The sequence below is a fragment of the Leucopleurus acutus genome (genome assembly GCF_964270905.1).
Source record: "Leucopleurus acutus genome assembly, chromosome: 3".
Taxonomy (NCBI): domain Eukaryota; kingdom Metazoa; phylum Chordata; class Mammalia; order Artiodactyla; family Delphinidae; genus Leucopleurus; species Leucopleurus acutus.
The window spans coordinates 113869406-113891210 of record NC_139145.1 but is presented as its reverse complement, the minus strand read 5'-3'; the positions used below and the strand labels follow the sequence as shown (position 1 = coordinate 113891210).

The 21805-nt window shown below is 39.8% G+C and overlaps 1 protein-coding gene across 2 annotated transcripts in view; it reads right to left on the bottom strand.

The window, feature by feature from the left end:
- Positions 1-21805, bottom strand: part of ARSB (arylsulfatase B) — a 176465-nt gene that overhangs the window by 140906 nt on the left and 13754 nt on the right. For both annotated transcript variants that reach the window (XM_082836366.1, XM_082836367.1), the window contains exons 2-3: positions 15693-15879; positions 5787-5977 (exon numbers count right to left, since the gene is read on the bottom strand). In XM_082836366.1, the coding sequence (XP_082692492.1) occupies positions 5787-5977; positions 15693-15879 (378 nt within the window). The remainder of the gene's footprint in view (positions 1-5786; positions 5978-15692; positions 15880-21805) is intronic.

Sequence of the window (21805 nt, the reverse complement as noted above, 5' to 3'; positions counted from 1 at the left end):
CTCAAAGAGACAACAACTGGCTCAACCCAAGAGTAAAAACATAATTCTGTTGGAGTACTTGAGGCATTTAAATCTCACAAAGGAATGGGGAAGAGTTAGAATGCAGACTGGGAGGTGGGCTCATATTTCATTCATTACTGTTGATAAATTGTTTTAAATTACATATTACACATCACTGTGATACAGTAATGGGTATACATATATAGAACTCAAATAGACACCCAAGACAGTATTTTTAGTTCAGATCTTTGGAACTTAGAAACACCTTTTCCCAAAAATCAAAATGTTCAAAATGGCTGTTCAATATCAAAGACATCACTTTAAAACCTATTTTACTGAGGCAGGTGATGGAATAAAAACCATGATGATGTAGACCCTAGGCTTCGTTTGTACATTGTTTCCATGGGAACACATTCCAAATTCCAACTCCAAAAGGCAACACTAACCCCTTTGACAGGCTTTAGCTCTGCCTCTGCTGCTCCTTGACACACGCGCGTTCTCCTCCAGCCACACAAGTGACACTGAAAAGTCCATGTTCCTCCAGACCGTGGTGAAGGGAATCCCAGCAGATGCCCCGCCCAGGTGGGGAGGAAGAACCCTGGGCTAAGATGTTCGGAGGGGAAAGGATGTGCAGGGACATCCAGGACCTGCCAGCGCAGTGAGGTTCCGCAGTGGGAACTGCCGTCTGGATCTTCAGCACTAGACCAAGCCCATGCCCCAGCCACCAGCCAAGGTCTGGATGGGGACGGATTAAAAACTGGAAAGCTACAACAATTTGCAACCCACATAAAGTTTTAAAAATCAGGAAATGTCACATGCAAACCTGTTTTGTTTGGTTTTTTTATTTTCTTGAAAAATCAGAACTTCTGACAACTCCAGGTCCACACTCCATCTGACAACAAATGGCTGGAGTATGAGAAACAGAGACCCCCGGCCTCCCCCAAGGGCTCTCTTATTTTCTAGTCTCCCCACTGTCCTACCTGAATGACTTCATTTATTTAGGGTAGCAGCCTGGCCCTTGTAAACATAAGACTTTGTGACCCTGGTCTGGATTCTCTACAGTGGACAGGGGTGGAGAAATGAAAAAGGGAGCTCACTGTTTCAGGAGAAAGTGCTCACCCAGGCCATTATGGGCAATTCGGCAGCTCCCGTCATTAAGGAGAGAAAGGGGAAGGAAGGCAGGTCATTTCCAGCCAACAAGTGATCCCTGGAGGCGATAGCTGGGGAGGGTGGTGGAGGAGAGATCTCATAACCACTCTGGGGAAAAAATAATGTTTCTGGGACCATCATTAAAGGGTCTTATCAATATTCAGTGTGGAAATCATTCTACACACTTCGTTAAATATAGCAAGAAATTACCTGAAAACCTTTCCTGTAATTATTCTTTAGTGGTTGAAGACATGACCGTTGCTCTTGAGGGATTAAAATGATAATACTACAACAATTCCCCCATTTATCCAGTGGTCAGGCTCCTGTTAGTTCAAACAGAAGGGGCATAACTGAGAAGAGAAAATGAAAACAACCCCTGGGAGATGCAGTCTTCCCTGGTCTATGACTGTTACAGGCCCCGCAAAGGTCTCGTGCTACCTGCCAACTAGACTCACAGGTAAAGGTGATTCTTGAACAAAACAAGTTGTCTTTTTCCCATTTCGTCAGCAGTGATCTAGGACCATTTAGTGTATGGGCAAACATCCTTGCACACATCGGTATGGCTCTGGGTCACCAGAAGTCAGAATGATAAACAGTGTAGCCCATTTAATGAGGTGAGGACCAATGTACCACATTTTAGAGTATTTCCATCCAATATTGTAAAAATAAAGTTTCAGTTCTCACAAGGTGAACTTTATTCATGGAACAACTCATTTGCCAACAGTGCTAGATGTGAAACATTTCTATACTACTTTTAAATTGAAAAAAAAAAAATTAACAGAGTATTCTTCTTAGTACCACATGGTACCCCAGTGGAAAGAACAATTAACTCAGGCCCTCAGGTTCTCCACCACAGTCAGGAACCTGCCTTCAGCCTCTTGTCCTAAGACCCTCCCAGTAAACAGCTGTAGCCAATTTCCCCACACCTGCCAACCTCAGCTCACTGTTAGCCCAAAGCGAGCAGCTGCCATCCTGGGGATGGGCTCATTATTAGTATGCTGTCTACTGACTTGCGTTCCAACCTAATGGAGCCTTGGCCTTTGGAGACTTTCAGGCCCATTCTGACCTTACTGACATCCTGATTCAAAACACCAAAGTCCTGGACCCGAGTTTGAACTCCATAGATCTCTGGGTTTGCGCAGGACCTTGATCTCTCCCTTGGTCTTTCTTGGGTCCAGATCTCTGCTCTCACCAACCCAGTTACAGCTGCCACTTTTACACCAACCCTAGCTGTACGCCTTTCTTTAGGTCTGTAAATTGGAATCCTAAATGTGAATCACGACCAAATGTTTAGGTATTAAGTAAAAGTATGACATTATAACCTAAAGTTATTAGCATATTAAAATGGTGCTAAGGGTTTATTTCCCTTTCTCATTATGCTAATTCCAGTAAGGAAGAAAGCCTTAAATTCATTTCTTTAGTACATTTCCCTAATTTAAAGTATAACTTTTTAAAAAGCATATGATATGTTTTTAAAGTGTTATTCTCTTTGACTTCCAGATTAAGACATTTCTTTCCAAATTGTGACAGGAAAAGGTAAGTGTCTACCACTAGAAAGTCACATTTGTTTTAAGAAGCTGCTAGTAGATGAGGTATGGGAGAAAACATTTATTTTTATTCTGCAAAGTTTTGAGGGGGGCTATTTTTTTTTTTTTTTTTTGAGGTCCGCAGGCCTCTCACTGTTGTGGCCTCTCCCATTGTGGAGCACAGGCTCCGGACGCGCAGGCTCAGCAGCCATGGCTCAGCAGCCATGGCTCACGGGCCTAGCCGCTCTGCGGCATGTGGGATCTTCCCGGACCTGGGCACGAACCCGTGTCCCCTGCATTGGCAGGCGGACTCTCAACCACTGCGCCACCAGGGAAGCCCGAGGGGGGTTATTTTTAACCAAACGATATTTTGTGAATGTGTTACTTTCACATTGTAGTATTAGTACTAAGGGAATTACCCTGTAGAAAAAGGAGAAAAGACATTCCTTCTTAACACTGTGCACTGGTTATTAGCAATATCTCCCTGATTCCAGCACCAACTGTGTTTCTGTTACAAAATAGCTCCATATGCTTTTTTTCCCCAAGTGCTCTTTAAAACAGACACATTTTTAAGTCAGCTTGTGGATACTTTGTGTGTATTTCTTTAATGATTTCCATCTTAGAGCAAGTTGCCTATGTTACAGTCTGTAGATAGCACAGAGAAGTTAGAACAGAATTAGATTCAATGTTGGAATAAAATGATGAAAGTCCTGTAATTGGTGTGCTGCGTCCTTTCATTGAGAATTGAAACTATAAACATTGGCATCTGCCGTCTTAAACTTTCTGGGGCTATTACTCAGCTATTGATTATTTCATTCATTTATGTCTATGCTTCAAACTTGACTTTGGGGATGCTGAAAAGGCTGGCTACTGCTTTGGAACATTTCAGTCACTGTAGGAAAATGACCACCTCTCACCCAGCAATTTCCATATTACCTATGAGCAGCACCATACTAATCACACGGGTGTGGGTGGCTTGTGAGCTCTTAGGGCCTACAGTTTTCCTCAGTTCCTGAGCCTTCTCCCCCTACACCAGTTAAGACAGCCCACCCACCAGGAATGATTTCACCCCAGGTGCTTCCTCTTATTTGATTAATGTTATGGGCACTGGGAGAGAATACTCTATTGTTCCTTAATGGAAACAAATTTTTATTGTAGACATCTTATACTTGTTGCACGATTAAAGAGTGGTATATTGTGAACTTGTAAAGGGCAGCTGGCTTCTGCTTGCTTCTCTGTGCTTGAGAGGAATCGATAGTGACTACACATCAGAATCACTGGTTGGAGGTAGGAGCGGAAGGATAATTAAATACCAGTGATAGGGTCCCACCCCGGACCAATAAATCACAATATTTGGAAGTGGTATTTCTTCCAAGCTTTCCAGATGATCCCAATATACTGTCATTGTATTGTATACTGGAACCATCAAGCTGAGTCACACACTTGGGCTCATAGTCGCTGGTCTGGGATATAAACTGTCAACTAGGGAGGCTTGTTAAGTGCACTGAGCTCTGGAGTTAAACAGTGCAGTTTCTGATTCTGTGACCTTGAACAAGTTACCTCATTTCTCTAAGCCAGTTTGCTTACCTGAAAAATGATGCCCACCTCAAACTTCAAAGGACAGGACAAGGACCACAGTTCCCTCAAGACCTTATCTTGTTCTTTGGGTTTTTAACCTTATTATAACATGCCAAACATACAGAATAAAACTGAGAACTTAAGCCAATTACCTAGCAGTTATCTGTCGAACTACCTGAATATTGGTTTACAGCTAGATTTTAAATCTGCATATGTCTACATATTTGAGAGAATATTCCAATTTCTTCCATGTTCCACAGCAAGCGTGGCCACTCCAACAGGTCAGCATGAAAGAGTACAAAAAAGCCAAAAGTGGGGCAAAGCTGAGGACAGACACCAGGAAGGCCACTCAATGCTATGTTAGGGTAGGCAGGAAGAAACTATGTCAAAAACAGAGTCAGGAGCCAGGTACCAAGTCTGAACAGGTATCTAAACAGGAATCCAAGTGGTGATCTGCACTGAGGACCTTCAGTAACCGCCAAGGAGGCAAAGCGCAGGAAACTGGAAAAACTGGATAACACCACACGTTCTGTAATTTGCTGTGTTAGAGTCCTATTGAAGGTCTAATTTCGAGGGCATGTTAATACAGTTCTTAATGAAGCCATATTTTGAGCCCAATATCTGACAACACAAATATCTGATTTAAAGGCATTTATAAGCTAAATCCAGAGAATTCAGCTTGAACTTGGGTTCAGGAGGTTAACTCCAGATTAACAACGACAGCAACAAATGTCAAGGCTATTCAGACTCTTTTCTACTTTTATCTGTAAATAAGTCAAAAGATTTCAGCACATGACATATACAACTAGCTTCAGTATGGTCGATGTGATAAACAGGCTCATCAGTGTACCATGTTTATAGATTAGAAAGGCTCAATATTGTTAAGATGTCATTGTCCCCAAGTTGGTCCACAGATTCAATGAAATCCAAATCCAAGCAGGTACTTTTTTTTTTTTTTTTTTTGTAGAAATTGGCCAGCTGCTTCTAAATAAACATGGGAATGCAGAATATTTAGAATAGCCAAAATAACCTTGGAGGAGGGCTGGGAAATACAAAGTTAGGGAACTTGCCCTGAACCTTAAGTTTGTGGATACCTAACAGAAAGTTTGCCATAATAATGCCTCATCTTGTACATAAGCCTAACATTGTTTGAAAAAGTCAATTTACTAATTGCCACACCTCCACACAGGATACTAAAATAATAAAACTATATTTGTACTGAAACACTATATGCACAGCATTCCTCAAAGTGTGGTCTGGGGACCGCGTGCAGCAGAATCACCCTTGAGTTTCCTTAAAATATTGACATATGGATTTTTCCCAGACTTAATAAATCAGACTTTTAGAGGTGGGCTCCAGGAATTTCTATTTTTAACAAGCTTCTCAGCTGATACTGAGGTACTCTAGAACTTGAAAGTGACTCCCCTAGTATTTATTAGGTTTTTCCCTAAAGGACAATGGCCTTTTCCTATATTCACCTGAAGAGATGCTATCTTCACACAATTTTGATATCAATAAAAAAGCAAGACTTACCTTCTCTGGTGGGTGGTTAGTTATGAGGGTTGTAGCCCTTTCAGTAAATACATTTGTTGAATACATATTTTTATACCCTGTTGCAACTTCTTCACCATCTCGAAAATCAAGAGCACATCGTGTAACATTCAGAGCGTTGATTAACGTACAGCGCTCATGGGAATAGTAATCTTCACTACCTAGAAGATATCCTACAAGGAGAATGGGAGATGAAAGTAGTCAGCATAGCATAAAACATGTTAAACAAACGAAGGTCTCAGCATTTAATTGCCTAATGCAATTGATTATCCATGTCAGGGCTAATCAAATGACAAGGCTAATCAGAGCACCATTTCTTAACATCTCTATATTTGCTAGCATAAGGCATTAAAATGTTATCGTAAAAAAAATTCAAATCCACCCCTTAGCCCAGTCTTTAGAATATAAGCTCTATCACGTAACTCTCAAAGTGGGTGATTCCAAGTAAATATGTTTTAAAAAATCAGAGTTTAAATTCAGTAAAATTGATGACATTTTAATCTTTTAAAGCTATCTAATGGTTAAAACAGCATATGGTTCAGGTGATTTGTTACAAATTTTTACTCTGAGGTGATCACATAAATGAACGCAGAATTCAAATAACGTTGATATTGACCTTGGTCGACTGGCTTCAAGGTTATTTACAGAAGTAGCTCTTGGAGGCATCATCTTTAGTCAGATGCTGACACCCACTGGTGAAAGACACAAAGATTTCCAAACAGAGGATCTCTAAACATAACAAACAAAAGAGCAAACTAACATGTGGTGTTGAAATTAGATTTTTCTACGTCTGTTGATCTCAATTCCACCCCCAATTTAAATGGCACCAATGGCCTATCTCACAATTTAGACTTAAACATGGGAGAAATGGTTTCTCTAGTTGTTCCTGCAAATGTTCCATATTTTCCTAAAATATTAAAATAAGCTGTGCTGCATGTTATATGATTCTATTTTTATGAGATGTTCAGAATAGGCAAATCTGTAGAGACAGAAAGTAGGTTAGTGGTTGCCTAGGGCTATGAGGGTCAGGGGAAAATGGGGAGTGACTGCTAATGTGTATGGGGTTTCTTTATTGGGGTGATGGAAATGTTCTACATTTGATTGTAGTGACCGTGGTACAACCCTGTGAATTTATTTAAAAATCAATGAACTGTACATTTTAATGGGGTGAATTATATGGTATGTGAATTACACCTCGATAAAGCTATCCAAAAGAAATCACTGTGCTGGACTCTGAGCTATCTCCTGACAAACACTGCTTATTAACATTAAAATGAAGATAATAAAATTGGCCTCTTTCCCCAGTTCTAAATATTTCTTATAATCACAATTAAAAGTCCTACATATCTTACCTAGTAAATGAATTCATTTTAATTTCCTCCTTTTCCATGATTCAGTAAATTCAAGGTCCTAAATACAATGAATATCTTAGTTTTAAGATAACTCTTTAAATGGTAATCTTTTCTGCTACAGGTATAACAGAAAGGGAAAGCCGATGTGTTTGCTAATTAATACATAATCGAAAAACAAATGTATCCGTGAAAATAATTTCAGTCCTTATATGGGTAATTAAAGGGGTCAGGACACTGGTGTTCTATTTGGGGTTAATAACTGCTGGTAACACCTTGAAGAATCACTTCAGGTTCTTTATCTGTAAGAATAAACTGTTTTCTATCATTTGGGGAAATACATGCAGAGGATATACTTGATAAAAAGATGTATAAACCATAAATATTAAAAAGTTAGTACAAATAGGATTCCAATAGAACTCTTTATTCACATAATAGAACTATCTATTCACATACTTGGTCAAACTAATACCAAGCAACCATGTGACAGTCACATAGAACTTTCTCATAACAATGATTCACAAATTTGAACTTACATGCTGAGTCTAAAGAATATGGCAGCAATGCTTTTTGGGGAAAAATGAGAAACTATGTTTTGAACAATTAAATCTCTGCTGTATTTAACAGCTTCATTGAGAATAATTCACATATCATACAAATGACTCATTTACGTTGTACAGTTCAGTGGTTCTTAGTGTACTCAGAGTTGTGCAACCAGGCCCACAATCATCTGTTTTTTAACAGAACATCTAAGTCATAACAGTGATAACAACTGCATCGTCATCATGCCCTCCTTCTCTGCAAGTCTCCCTTCCATGAATGTGCGGTGGGGTGTCTGTCTGTCTAAATCCATTTAGGCTTCTTAATTCTCATAAAAGGATGTTATTTCCCCCTCTGTCCAACTGAATTTTTAAATGTATAATTTGGTTTAAATATATAATTTTAAAATATAAAATTTGGTTTTTAATAAAAACAATTAAAATATCCTTCCAGTTGCCAGAGTACAGGTATCGACCCATCGTTAAGCAAAGACCTGATTGAAAATTGTCAAAGGATATAGAGGCTGTTTTTTCCTCTAGAATTTCCAAGATGACAAAGACGTCTTACACCCAAGTCCTGTTTTTAACAGCTATTTAAGAATACTGAGGATATATCCAGATTCATCAGGGAAGAATGCATTATTGATTAAGCAATGTCTGCTAGAGAACCCAGATGGGAGTGGGTCACACGGTGTCTCACGTCTGGATGTCCTTACATCTCGACTGAAACTGTGGTTCGAACTAGGCACTATAGAGCTGTGAGCTTCAACTGCACTGTGTGGGCCCCATATAATCACTTGAACTGAAATGTACTTTGGTGCTCTGGTCCTAGCTTGAATAAAAGAGAATGTCTCAAGAAACATCTATAAGACAACCACCATTTTATTACTAAAATGATGTTTTTGAGGATGCTGCTACCTTACCTACTCCCAAAGGAGAAATTTCTCTCAGGTCTAAGAGCCAGAAAATGCTTTACTCTTCCTGAACATCTGGTTTCCATTTAACTTATAAGTAATGTGACACTTATAGACTGCTTTTTTTTGCTTTGAGCATAAGAAGTCCCAAATCTCAGAGTTGAATGTGAAGTCTGCTACAGCCAGGCAGGTTTTGTTTTTTTTTAAATAACTCGGTGCCAAGCAACTATTCCATCTTTTTCTATTCATCCTGATTTTTAAAAAATAGATCTTTATTGGAGTATAATTGATTCAAAATACTGTGTTAGTTTCTGTTGCACAACAAAGCGAATCAGCTGTATGCATACACATGTCCCCATATCCCCTCCCTCTTGAGCCTCCCTCCTATCCTCCCTATCCCACCCCTCTAGGTCGTCGCAAAGCACCGAGCCGATCTCCCTGTGCTATGCTGCTGCTTCCCACCAGCCAACTATTTTACATTCAGTAGTGTACGTATGTCGATGCTATGTCAATGCTACTCTCACTTCGCCCCAGCTTCGCCCTCCCACCCCATGTCCTCAAGTCCATTTTCTATGTCTATCTCTTTATTCCTGCCCTGCAACTAGGTTCATCAGTACCATTTTTTTTTCAGATTCCATATATATGTGTTAGCATACAGTATTTGTTTTTCTCTGACTTATTTCACTCTGTATGACAGACTCTAGGTCCATCCACCTCACTACAAGTAGCTCAATTTCGTTTCTTTTTATGGCTGAGTAATATTCCATTGTATATATGTGCCACATCTTCTTTAACCATTCATCTGTCGATGGACATTTAGGTTGGTTCCATGCCCTGGCTATTGTAAATAGTGCTGCAATGAACATTGTGGTACATGTGTCTTTTTGAATTATGGTTTTCGCGGGGTATATGCCCAGTAATGGGATTGCTGGGTCATATGGTAATTCTATTTTTAGTTTTTTAAGGAACCTCCATACTGTTCTCCATAGTGGCTGTATCAATTTACATTCCCACCAACAGTGCAAGAGAGTTCCCTTTTCACCACACCCTTTCCAGCATTTATTGTTTCTAGATTTTTTAATAATGGCCATTCTGACCGGCATGAGGTGATACCTCATCATAGTTTTGTTTTTTGTTTTTTTTTGCGGTACGTGGGCCTCTCACTGTTGTGGCCTCTCCCGTTGCGGAGCACAGGCTCCGGACCCGCAGGCTCAGCGGCCATGGCTCACAGGCCTAGCCGCTCCGCGGCATGTGGGATCTTCCCGGACCGGGGCACGAACCCGTGTCCCCTGCATCGGCAGGCAGACTCTCAACCACTGCGCCACCAGGGAAGCCCCATCTTTGATTTCTTTCATCAGTGTTTTATAGTTTTCTGAGTACAACTCTTTTGCCTCCTTAGGTAGGTTTATTCCTAGGTATTTTATTCTTTTTGTTGCAACGGTAAATGGGAGTGTTTCCTTAATTTCTCTTTCTGATTTTTCATTGTTGGTGTATAGGAATGCCAGAGATTTCTGTTCATTAATTTTGTATCCTGCGACCTTACCAAATTCACTGATTAGTTCCAGTAGCTTTCTGGTGACATCTTTAGGATTTTCTGTGTATAGTATCATGTCATCTGCAAACAGTGACAGTTTTACTTCTTCTTTTCCAATTTGTATTCCTTTTCTTTCTTTTTCTTCTCTGATTGCTGTGGCTAGGACTTTCAAAACTATGTTGAATAACAGTGGTGAGAGTGGACATCCTTGTCTTGTTCCTGATCTTAGTGGAAATGCTTTCACCACTGAGTATGATGCTTGCTGTGAGTTTGTCATATATGACCTTTATTATGTTGAGGTAGGTTCCCTCTATGCCCATTTTCTGGAGAGTTTTTTTTTTAATCATAAATGGGTGTTGAACTTTGTCAAAAGCTTTTTCTGCATCTATTGAGATGATCATATGGTTTTTATTCCTTAATTTGTTAATATGGTGTATCACATTGATTAATTTGCGCATATTGAAGAATCCTTGCATCCCAGGGATAAATCTCACTTGATCATGGTGTGTGATCCTTTTAACGTGCTGTTGGATTCTGTTTGCTACTATTTGTTCAGGAGTTTTTCATCTGTGTTCATCAGTGATATTGGTCTGTAATTTTCTTTTTTTCGTAGTGTCTTTGTCTGGTTTGGATATCAGGGTGATGGTGACCTCATAGAATGAGTTTGGGAGTATTCCTTCCTCTGCAATTTTTTGGAAGAGTTTGAGAGGGATGGGTGTTAGCTCGTCTCTAAATGTTTGATAGAATTCACCTGTGAAGCCATCTGGTCCTGGACTTTTGTTTGATGGAAGCTTTTTAATTACAGTTTCAATTTCATTACTTGTGATAGGACTGTTTATATTTTCTAATTCTTCCTGGTTCAGTCTTGGAAAATTGTACATTTCCAAGAATTTGTCCATTTCTTCGTGATTGTCCATTTTATTGGCATATAGTTGTTTGCAGTAGTCTCTTATAATCCTTTGTATTTCTGCAGTGTCAGTTGTCATTTCTCCTTTTTCATTTCTAACTTTGATTTGCATCCTCTCCCTTTTTTTCTTGATGAGTCTGGCTAAGGGTTTACCAATTTTGTTTATCTTCTCAGAGAACCAGCTTTTAGTTTTATCGATCTTTGCTATTGTTTTCTTTGTTTCTATTTCATTCATTTCTGCTCTGATCTTTATGATTTCTTTCCTTCTACTGACTTTGGGTTTTCTTTGTTCTTCTTTCTTTAGTTGTTTTAAGTGTAGGGTTAGATTGTTTATTTGAGATTTTTCTTTTTTCTTAAGATGAGATTGCATAGCTATAATCTTCCCTCTTAGAACTGCTTTTGCTGCATCCCATAGGTTTTGGGTTGTCATGTTTTCATTGTCATTTGTTTCTATGTATTTTTTGATTTGTTCTTTGATTTCTTCAGTGATCTCTTGATTATTTAGTAGCACACTGATTAGCCTCCATGTATTTGGTTTTTTACAGTTTTTTTCCTGTAATTGATTTCCAATCTCACAGCGTTGTGGTCAGCAAAGATGCTTGATACGATTTCAATTTTCTTAAATTTTCCGAGGCTTGATTTGTGACCCAAGATGTGATCTATCCTGGAGAATGTTCCATGTGCACTTGAGAAGAAAGTGTATTCTGCCACTTTGGGGTGGAATGTTCTATAAATATCAATTAGATCTATCTGATCTATTGTGTCATTTAAAGCTTGTGTTCCCTTATTTATTTTCTGTTTGGATGATCTGTCCATTGGTGTAGGTGGGATGTTAAAGTCCCCTACTATTATTGTGTTACTGTCGATTTCTCCTTTCATGGTTGTTAGCATTTGCCTTATATATTGAGGTGCTCCTATGTTGGGTGCATAAACATTTATAATTTTTATATCTCCTTCTTGGATTGATCCTTTGATCATTATGTAGTATCCTTCCTTATCTCTTGTAACAGTCTTTATTTTAAAGTCTATTTTATCTGATACAAGTATTGCTAATCCACCTTTCATTGATTTCCATTTGCATGGAATATCTTTTTCCATCGCTTCACTTTCAGTCTGTATGTGTCCCTAGGTCTGAAGTGGGTCTGTTGTAGACAGCATATATATGGGTCTTGTCTTTGTATCCATTCAGCCAGTCTATGTCTTTTGGTTGGGACATTTAATCCATTTACATTCAAGGTTATTATTGATATGTATGTTCTTATTACCATTTTCTTAATTGTTTTGGGTTTGTTTTTTGTGGGTCTTTTTCTTCTCTTGTGTTTCCCGTTTAGAGAAGTTTTCTCAGCATTTGTTGTAAAACTGGTTTACTGGTGCTGAATTCTCTTAGCTTTTGCTTGTCTGAAAAGCTTTTGACTTCTCCATCGAATCTGAATGAGATCCTTGCTAGGTAGAGTAATCTTGGTTGTAGGTTTTTCTCTTTCACCACTTTAAGTATATCCTTCCACCCGCTTCTGGCCTGCAGAGTTTCCACTGAAAAATCAGCTTATTACCTTGTTTGGATTCCTTTGTATGTTATTTTTTGTTTTTCCCTTGCAGCTTTTAATATTTTTTCTTTGAATTAAATTTTTGTTAATTTGATTAATATGTGTCTTGGTGTGTTTTTCCTAGGGTTTATCCTGTATGGGATTCTCTGTGCTTCCTGGACTTGGGTGACTATTTCCTGTCCCATGTTAGGGAAGTTTTCAACTATAAACTCTTCAAATATTTCCTCAGACCCTTTCTTTTTCTCTTCTTCTGGGACCCCTATGATTCAAATGTTAGTGCATTTAGTGTTGTCCCAGAGGTCTCTGAGATTGTCTTCAATTCTTTTCATTCTTTTTTCTTTATTCTGCTCCTTGGCAGTTACTTTCAGCTCACTTATTCATTCTTCTGCCTCAGTTATTCTGTTACTGATTCCTTCTAGTGTATTTTTCATTTCAGTTATTATGTTGTTCATCTCTGTTTGTTTGTTCTTTAGTTCTTCTAGATCTTTGTTAAACATTTCTTGTATTTTGTCAATCTGTGCGTCCATTCTATTTTTGAGATTCTGGATCATCTTTACTATCATTACTCTGAATTCTTTTTCAGGTAGATTGCCTATTTCTTCTTCATTTATTTGGCCTTATAGGTTTTGACCTTGCTCCTTCATCTGTGACATATTTTTTTGCCATCTCATTTTTTTTTTTTCAGTAAGTGGGATTGTGTTCCTGTCTTACTGGTTGTTTGACCTGATGCTTCCAACACTAGGGTTAGTAGGCTATTGGGTAGAGCTGGGTCTTGCCTGAGATGAGGAACTCCATGAGACCTCACTCTGATGAATATTCCCCGTGGTCTGAGGTTCCCTGTTAGTCCAGTGGTTCAGACTCAGAGCTCCCACCGCAGGAGCTTCGGCCTGACCCTGGGCTTGTGAATCAAGATCCTGCAAGCCACCTGGGGAGGCAAAAAAAAAAGGAAAAACCAAAAGAACAATAACAAAGTAATAAATAAAATTAGGCTAAAAAACTAACAGATAGGGAGAATATAAAGATAAAAATATAGATGAATCAACAACTGGAATATACAACAGTACCACAATAGTAAAAAAAAGAGAAGGAGGGGAAAAAAAGGTTGGGGGGAAGGCCTTGGCTGTGGAGGGTGGGGGCTAAGCAAGGGTGAGGTTTGGGTGGTGGGCAGGGCTGATGCTCAGGACCCACAGGGCTGAAAAAGGCCCTGGAGGGTGTGTGGTGGGGGGGACGGTTAGGCTCAAGGAACATAAGGGGCCCAGGCGTGCCCTCCAGCCCTGGTCTCACAGGGCAGGGGCCCTCACCTGGGAGTCCAGCAGCCTTCCTGGGCTCAAGTGGGCAGGGCAAACACCCTCCTCTCCTCTCCTCCTCCTCTGGTCTGGGAGGGCCCCTCCCACCTGCCTCTCCTGATCTCCCCAGCCTCCCCCCTATGCCCCCAAGAACGTACGCAGCCTGGAGGGGGCTTTGGAGGGCAGGGGATAGGCCTGGGAGCTCAGCAGGCTCCCTGGGCCTGAGTGAACAGGGCAATCACCCTCCACTCCTCTCCCGCTTCTCCCAGAGGGCCCCTCCTGCCTGCCTCTCCTAATCTCCCTGGCCTCAGGGATGCCAATCCTGTCTGGCCTCCACTTCTCCCCCTTCAGTCCCCTTACATCCTACCAGTTCACTTTGGGGTTCCTCCTGTCTCCTTGGGTGTCAGAGTCCCCCACCAGTGGCCAGCAGGCGCCCTAGCTGTGGGGAGACACTAACTCCACCTCTTTCCATACCGCCATCTTGACTCCACCTCCTCTCACCCTGATTTTTTTTTTTTTTTTTTTTTTGCGGTACGCGGGCCTCTCACTGTTGTGGGCTCTCCCCTTGCGGAGCACAGGCTCTGGACGCGCAGGCTCAGCAGCCATGGCTCACGGGCCCAGCTGCTCCGTGGCATGTGGGATCCTCCCGGACCGGGGCATGAACCCGTGTCCCCTGCATCGGCAGGCGGACTCCCAACCACCACGCCACCAGGGTAGCTCACCCTGATTTTTCAATTCTATTTATTTTTTTAAAATTTATCTTCATTGTGTGTTCCTTTTTGTATATGGCAGTTTGTAAATAAATGAAGAGACAAATGGGAGGTAGGTAGGGAGCTAAATAGCTAGACAGATAAAACAGAATAGCTAGATGGAAAGCAAAATATGAGGGGGAAAGTTGGGGGTGAGAGGTGGGATGAACTGGGAGATTGCAATTGATGTATATACACTAATATGTATAAAATAGATATCTAATAAGAACCTGCTGTATAGCACAGGGAACTCCACTTCGCTGTACAGTAGAAACTAACAAACATTGTAAAACAGCTACACCCCAATTAAAAAAAAAAAAGCAAAATATGAAAAGAACTTGACAGAAAGCTATGTAGCCCCTGGCAAGATAAATAGATAAATAGGTTGTTAAGAAATGGTTTGTAACAGGTTTAAATAGAGTATATATTTTTTTAAAAAACTGTAGGCTTTATATTTATTTTTACAGGGCTATCAAATACATAAAATACTTATTATTTTGTATCTTTCCTATTACTATTTGTTATTTACCCTCCCATTTTCTTTATTTGATCTATCTTCCCCAATCTAGTAATTTCAAAAACAGATCTCACAGAAGGAAAGAAGGACACCAACTGGAAAAGAGTCTTCTTTATCATCTCCAGGAAATACAAAACAAAATAAAACCTTTGAACACAATTCATGAGGAGAAAAAAAGATCCTGAACCTTTGTGAAGGAAATATTCTTGTACTGGGTTTTGCCTGGAATTTTTTTAAAAAATCAATCTGTATCCCCTTTTGGTAATAAGGTTCTCTAAGAGTAGAGTGGTCTCTGACTTGGAGGTAGCAGACTCTGCAAAGGCCCCTACGTGGCATGTAGAACCCTGGCAAAGATAACTGCCTGTCCCATCACGAGCTGAGTGCACAGCCATGTTTACGGTTGTGGCATTAGATAGTGGCCCCACGGCAGTGCTGACTGATTCACTCTGTTCAAGTTTCCAGTTATTTCATTTGATTACACTTGGCTGTGTTTTATGAGATGGCTGCAGTTGGCCAGAGCTGTTAAAGAAACATGTGCATTTCTATTACCAAAGTAGGTATCAAATCCTCGGCGGGTTGGAAGACATTCTTTCCTGTACATTCCCAGGTGCCATTTTCCGACCATGTGGGTAGCGTAGCCTGCTTCTTTTAGAAGCTGGGGCAGGAGTTTTTCATCCAGAGGAATGCAGCTGGGCTGACAGGGCCAGATTATTTGGTGCTGTAAACCTGTGTGGATCTTAAAATAGATAAACATAAAATTATGGATTAATGATGTTGAAACATTCTGAACAAGCAGATAAAGTGGTTGCCTAATTTACTAGACGTATGTGTAAACATGAATGTTTAATTCTATTTCTGTACCAGGTTAAGGCATTTCTAAAAGGCATTTTTCTCACTTATTCAAATAAGGTAATAGACATAAATAAGAATTTGAAAGAAATGAATAAAAACAGTCTAACAAACATTAGATAGTTTCAACAAATATTTATCCAGGAACTATGTTAGAAACTGTTAAGTTTTCACTTCTCACCTCAAAAAAGTAGCCATAATATGAAGTGCGGATCTATCAAGGAAAAAGTGTTCCAATTTCTATGCACATGAGATGTTGGTGTTTGATTAGAAGAAGCTTCTATAATCTTTCAAGACTTGATTTTTTAAAAGGGTATAATGAAGATAATGATTTGCATTTCTTATTCTACCTTACATAAAGCATAATTTCAAAAGACAGTGACCAACTTTTCCTTAAAAAAAAAAAAAAGTGGCCATCTGATCCACAGGTTAGGAGCGGCTCCCACAAGTATCACCAGGGTGCAAGCACCACACAACTAATTTTAAGAAATTATCACATGTTGAGTCTTGGTGTAATATTAAAATAGAATACCCATAATTATATGAAAAGGTTATTAAAATAACCCTCTCTTGGGGACTTCCCTGGTGGCGCAGTGGTTAAGAATCTGCTTGCCAATGCAGGCGACCCAGGTTCGAGCCCTGGTCCAGGAAGATCCCACATGCCACGGAGCAACTAAGCCCATGCGCCACAACTACGGAGCCTGCGCTCTAGAGCCCGTGAGCCACAGCTACTGAAGTCCACATGCCTAGAGCCCATGCTCCGCAACAAGAGAAGCCACCGCAACTAGAGAAGCCCACACACCGCAACGAAGAGTAGCCCCTGCTCACCGCAACTAGAGAAAGCCATGCATGGCAACGAAGACCCAATGAAGCCAAAAATAAATAATAAAATAAATCTATTTTTTTAAAAAACCCTCTTTTCCAACTACATATCTGTGTGAGGCTGGATGTTCTTCAATGACTTTTACCAAAACAATATACAGTTGACCTTTCAACAACTGGGGGTTAGGGGCACTAACCCCTGTGCAGTTGAAAATGTAAGTATAACTTTACAGTTGGCTGCATCCAGGGATTCAACCACAGATCATGCAACATCATAGTACGTATTTAGTGAACAAAATCCACGTATAAGTGGACCCTTACAGTTCAAATCCATGTTGTTCAAGGGTCAACAGTATTGCACAGGTTGAATGCAGAAGCAGATGTAACAATCTAGCTATCTTCTATTAATAGGAAACACGTACAAAAATATAAAACAAGGAGATTGGTTCAAGATGGCAGAGTAGAAGGACATGCGCTCACTCCCTGTTGTGAGAGCACCGGAATCACAACTAACTGATGAACAAGCATTGACAGGAAGACACTGGAACTCACCAAAAGAGATATCCCACATTCAAAGACAGAGGAGAAGCTGCAATGAGATGGTAGGAGGAGTGCAATCACAATAACATCAAATCCTATAACTGCTGGATGGGTGACTCACAAACTGGAGAACAATTATACCACAGAAGATTACCCACTGGAGTGAAGGTTCTGAGCCCCACGTCAGGCTTCCCAACCTGGGAGTCCGGCAATGGGAGGAGGAATTCCCAGAAAATCAGAATTTGAAGGCTAGTGGGATTTCATTGCAGGACTTCAACAGGACTGGGGGAAACAGAGACTTCACTCGTGGAGGGCATGAACAAAGTAGTGTGTGTATCAGATCCCAGAGGGAAGGAGCAGTGACCCCCATAGGAGACTGAACCAGACCTACCTGCTAGTGTTGGAAGGTCTCCTGCAGAGGTGGGGGGTGGCTGTGGGTCACCACAGGGACAAAGACAGTGGCAGCAGAAGTTCGGGGAAGTACTCCTTGGCGTGAGCCCTCCCGGGGTCCGCCATTGGCCCCACCAAAGAGCTTGTAGCCTCCAGTGCTGGGTCGCCTCAGGCCAAACAACCAACAGGGACGGAACTCAGCACCACCCATCAGCAGACAAGCGGACTAAAGTTTTACTGAGCTCTGCCCACCAGAGCAACAGCCAGCTCTGCCCACCACCAGTTCCTCCCATCAGGAAGCTTACACAAGCCTCTTAGATAGTCTCATCCACCAGAGGGCAGACAGCAGAAGCGAGAAGAACTACTATCCTGCAGCCTGTGGAATGAAAACCACATTCACAGAAAGATAGACAAAATGAAAAGGCAGAGGACAATGTATCAGATGAAGGAACAAGATAAAACCCCAGAAAAACAACTAAATGAAATGGAGATAGGTAACCTTCCAGAAAAAGAATTCAGAATAATGATAGTGATGATGATCCAGGACCTCGGAAAAAGACTGGAGGCAAAGATCGAGAAGATGGAAGAAATGTTTAACAAAGACCTAGAAGAATTAAAGAACAAACACCTAGAAGAATTAAAGAAAAAACAAGCAGAGATGAACAATACAATAACTGAAATGAAAAATAAACTAGAAGGAATCAATAGCAGAATGGCTGATGCATTAGAATGGATAAATGACCTGAAAGAAAGAATGGTGGAATTCACTGCTGCAGAACAGAATAAAGAAAAAAGAATGAAAAGAAATGAAGACAGCCTAAGAGACCTCTGGGAAAACATTAAACTCACCAACATTTGCATTATAGGGGTCCCACAAGGAGAAGAGAGAGAGAAAGGACCCGAGAAAATATTTGAAGAGATTATAGTCAAAAACTTCCCTAACATGGGAAAGGAAATAGCCACCCAAGTCCAGGAAGCACAGAGTCCCAGGCAGAATAATTCCAAGGAGAAACACGCCAAGACACATAGTAATCAAATTGACAAGAATTAAAGACAAAGAAAAATTATTGAAAACAACAAGGGAAAAATGACAAATAACTTACAAGGGGATCCCATAAGGTTAACAGCTGATTTCTCAGCAGAAATGCTACAAGCCAGAAGGGAGTGGCACGATATATTTAAAGTGATGAAACGGAAGAACCTACAACCAAGATTACTCGACCTGGCAAAGATCTCATTCAGATTCGATGGAGAAATCAAAAGCTTTACAGACAAGCAAAAGATAAGAGAATTCAGCACCACAAAACCAGCTCTACAACAAATGGTAAAGGAACTTCTCTCAGTGGGAAACACAAAAGAAGAAAAGGACCTACAAAAACAAACCCCAAACAATTATGAAAATGGTAATAGGAACATACAAATTGATAATTACCTTAAATGTGAATGGGTTAAATGTTCCAACAAAAAGACACAGGCTCACTGAATGGATACAAAAACAAGACCCATATATATGCTGTCTACAAGAGACCCACTTCAGACCTAGGGACACATACAGACTGAAAGTGAGGGGATGGAAAAACATAATCCATGCAAATGAAAATCAAAAGAAAGCTGGAGTAGCAATACGCATATCAGATAAAATAGACTTTAAAATAAAGAATGTTACAAGACACAAGGAAGGACACTACACAATGATCAAGGGATCAATCCAAGAAGAAGATATAACAATTATAAATATATATGCACCCAACATAGGAGCACCTCAATACATAAGGTAAATGCTAACAGCTATAAAAGAGGAAATCGACAGTAACACAATAATCGTGGGGGACTTTAACATCTCACTTACACCAAGGGACAGATCATCCAGACAGAATATAGTAAGGAATCAAAAGCTTTAAATGACACAATAGACAAGGTACATTTCATTGACATTTATAGGACAATCCATCCCAAAACAGCCGACTACACTTTCTTCTCAAGTGCACATGGAACATTTCCCAGGATAGATCACATCGTGGGTCACAAATCAAACCTCAGTAAATTTAAGAAAACTGAAATCATATCAAGCATCTTTTCTGACCACAACGCTATAAGATTAGAAATCAATTATAGGATAAAAAACATAAAAAACACAAACACATGGAGGCTAAACAATACGTTACTAAATAACCAAGAGATGGCTGAGGAAATTAAAAAATACCTAGAGACAAATGACAACAAAAACACAATGATCCAAACCTTATGGGAAGCAGCAAAAGCAGTTCTAAGAGGGAAATCTAGAGCAATACAATCCTACCTCAATAAACAAGAAAAATCTCCAATAAACAATCCAACCTTACACATAAAGGAAGTAGAGAAAGAAGACCAAACAAAACCAAAAGTTAGCAGAAGGAAAGAAATCATAAAGATCAGAGCAGAAATAAATGAGACAGAAACAAATAAAACAACAGTAAAGATCAATAAAACTAAAAGCTGATTCTTTGAAAAGGTAAACAAAATTGGTAAACCTTTAGCCAGACTCAATAAGAAAAAGAGGGAGAGGACTCAAATCAATAAAATTAGAAATAAAAAAGAGAAGTTACAATGGACTTCACAGAAATACAAAGCATTATAAGAGACTACTACAGGCAACTCTATGCCAATAAAATGGATAACCTGGAAGAAAACACAACCTTCTGAGACTGAACCAGGAAGAAATAGAAAACATGAGCAGACCAATCGCAAGTAATGAAATTGAAACTGTGATTAAAAATCTTCCAGCAAACAAAAGTCCAGGACCAGATGGCTTCACAGGTGAATTCTATCAAACATTTAGAGAAGAGCTAACACCCATCCTTCTCAAAGTCTTCCAAAAAATTGCAGAGGAAGGAACACTCCCAAACTCATTGTATGAGGCCACCATCACCTCTGATACCAAAACCGGACAAAGATACTACAAAAACAGAAAATTACAGATCAATATCACTGATGAATATAGACGTAAAAATCCTCAAGAGTACTAGCAAACAGAATCCAATAACGCATTAAAAGGATCATACACCGTGATCAAGTGGGATTTACCCCAGGGATGCAAGGGTTCTTCAATATATACAAATCAATCAATGTGATACACCATATTAACAAATTGAAGACTAAACACCATACGATCATCTCAATAGATGCAGAAAAAGCTTTTGACAAAATTCAACACCTATTTATGATAAAAACTCTCCAGAAAGTGGGCATAGAGGGAACCTACCTCAACATAATAAAGGCCATATATGACAAACCCACAGCAAGCATCATTCTCAATGTTGAAAAACTGAAAGCATTTCCTCGAAGATCAGCAACAAGGATGTCCACTCTCGCCACTATTATTCAACATCGTTTTGGAAGTCCTAGCCACGGTAATCAGAGAAGAAAAAGAAAGAAAAGGAATACAAATTGGAAAAGAAGAAGTAATACTGTCACTGTTTGCAGATGACTTGATACTATACATAGATAATCCTAAAGATGCCATGAGAAAATTACTAGCGCTAATCAATGAATTTGGTAAAGTTGCAGGATACAAAATTAATGCACAGAAATCTCTTCCATTACTATCAGAAAGACAAATTAAGGGAACAATCCTATTCACCACTGCAACAAAAAGTATAAAATACCTAGGAATAAACCTACCTAAGGAGGTAAAAGACCTGTACTCAGAAAAGTATTAGACACTGATGAAAGAAATCAAAGATGACACAAACAGATGAAGAGAAATACCATGTTCTTGGATTGGAAGAACCAATATTGTGAAAATGACTATACTACCCAAAGCAATCTACAGATTCACTGTAATCCCTATCAAATTACCAGTGGCATTTTTTACAGAACTAGAACAAAAAATCTTAAAATTTGTATGGAGACACAAAAAACCCCAAATAGACAAAGCAATCTCGAGGGAAAAACACGGACCTGGAGGAATCAGACTCCCTGACTTCAGACTATATTACAAAGCTACAGTAATCAAAAGAATATGGTACTGGCACAAAAACAGAAATATAGATCAATGGAACAGGATAGAAAGCCCAGAGATA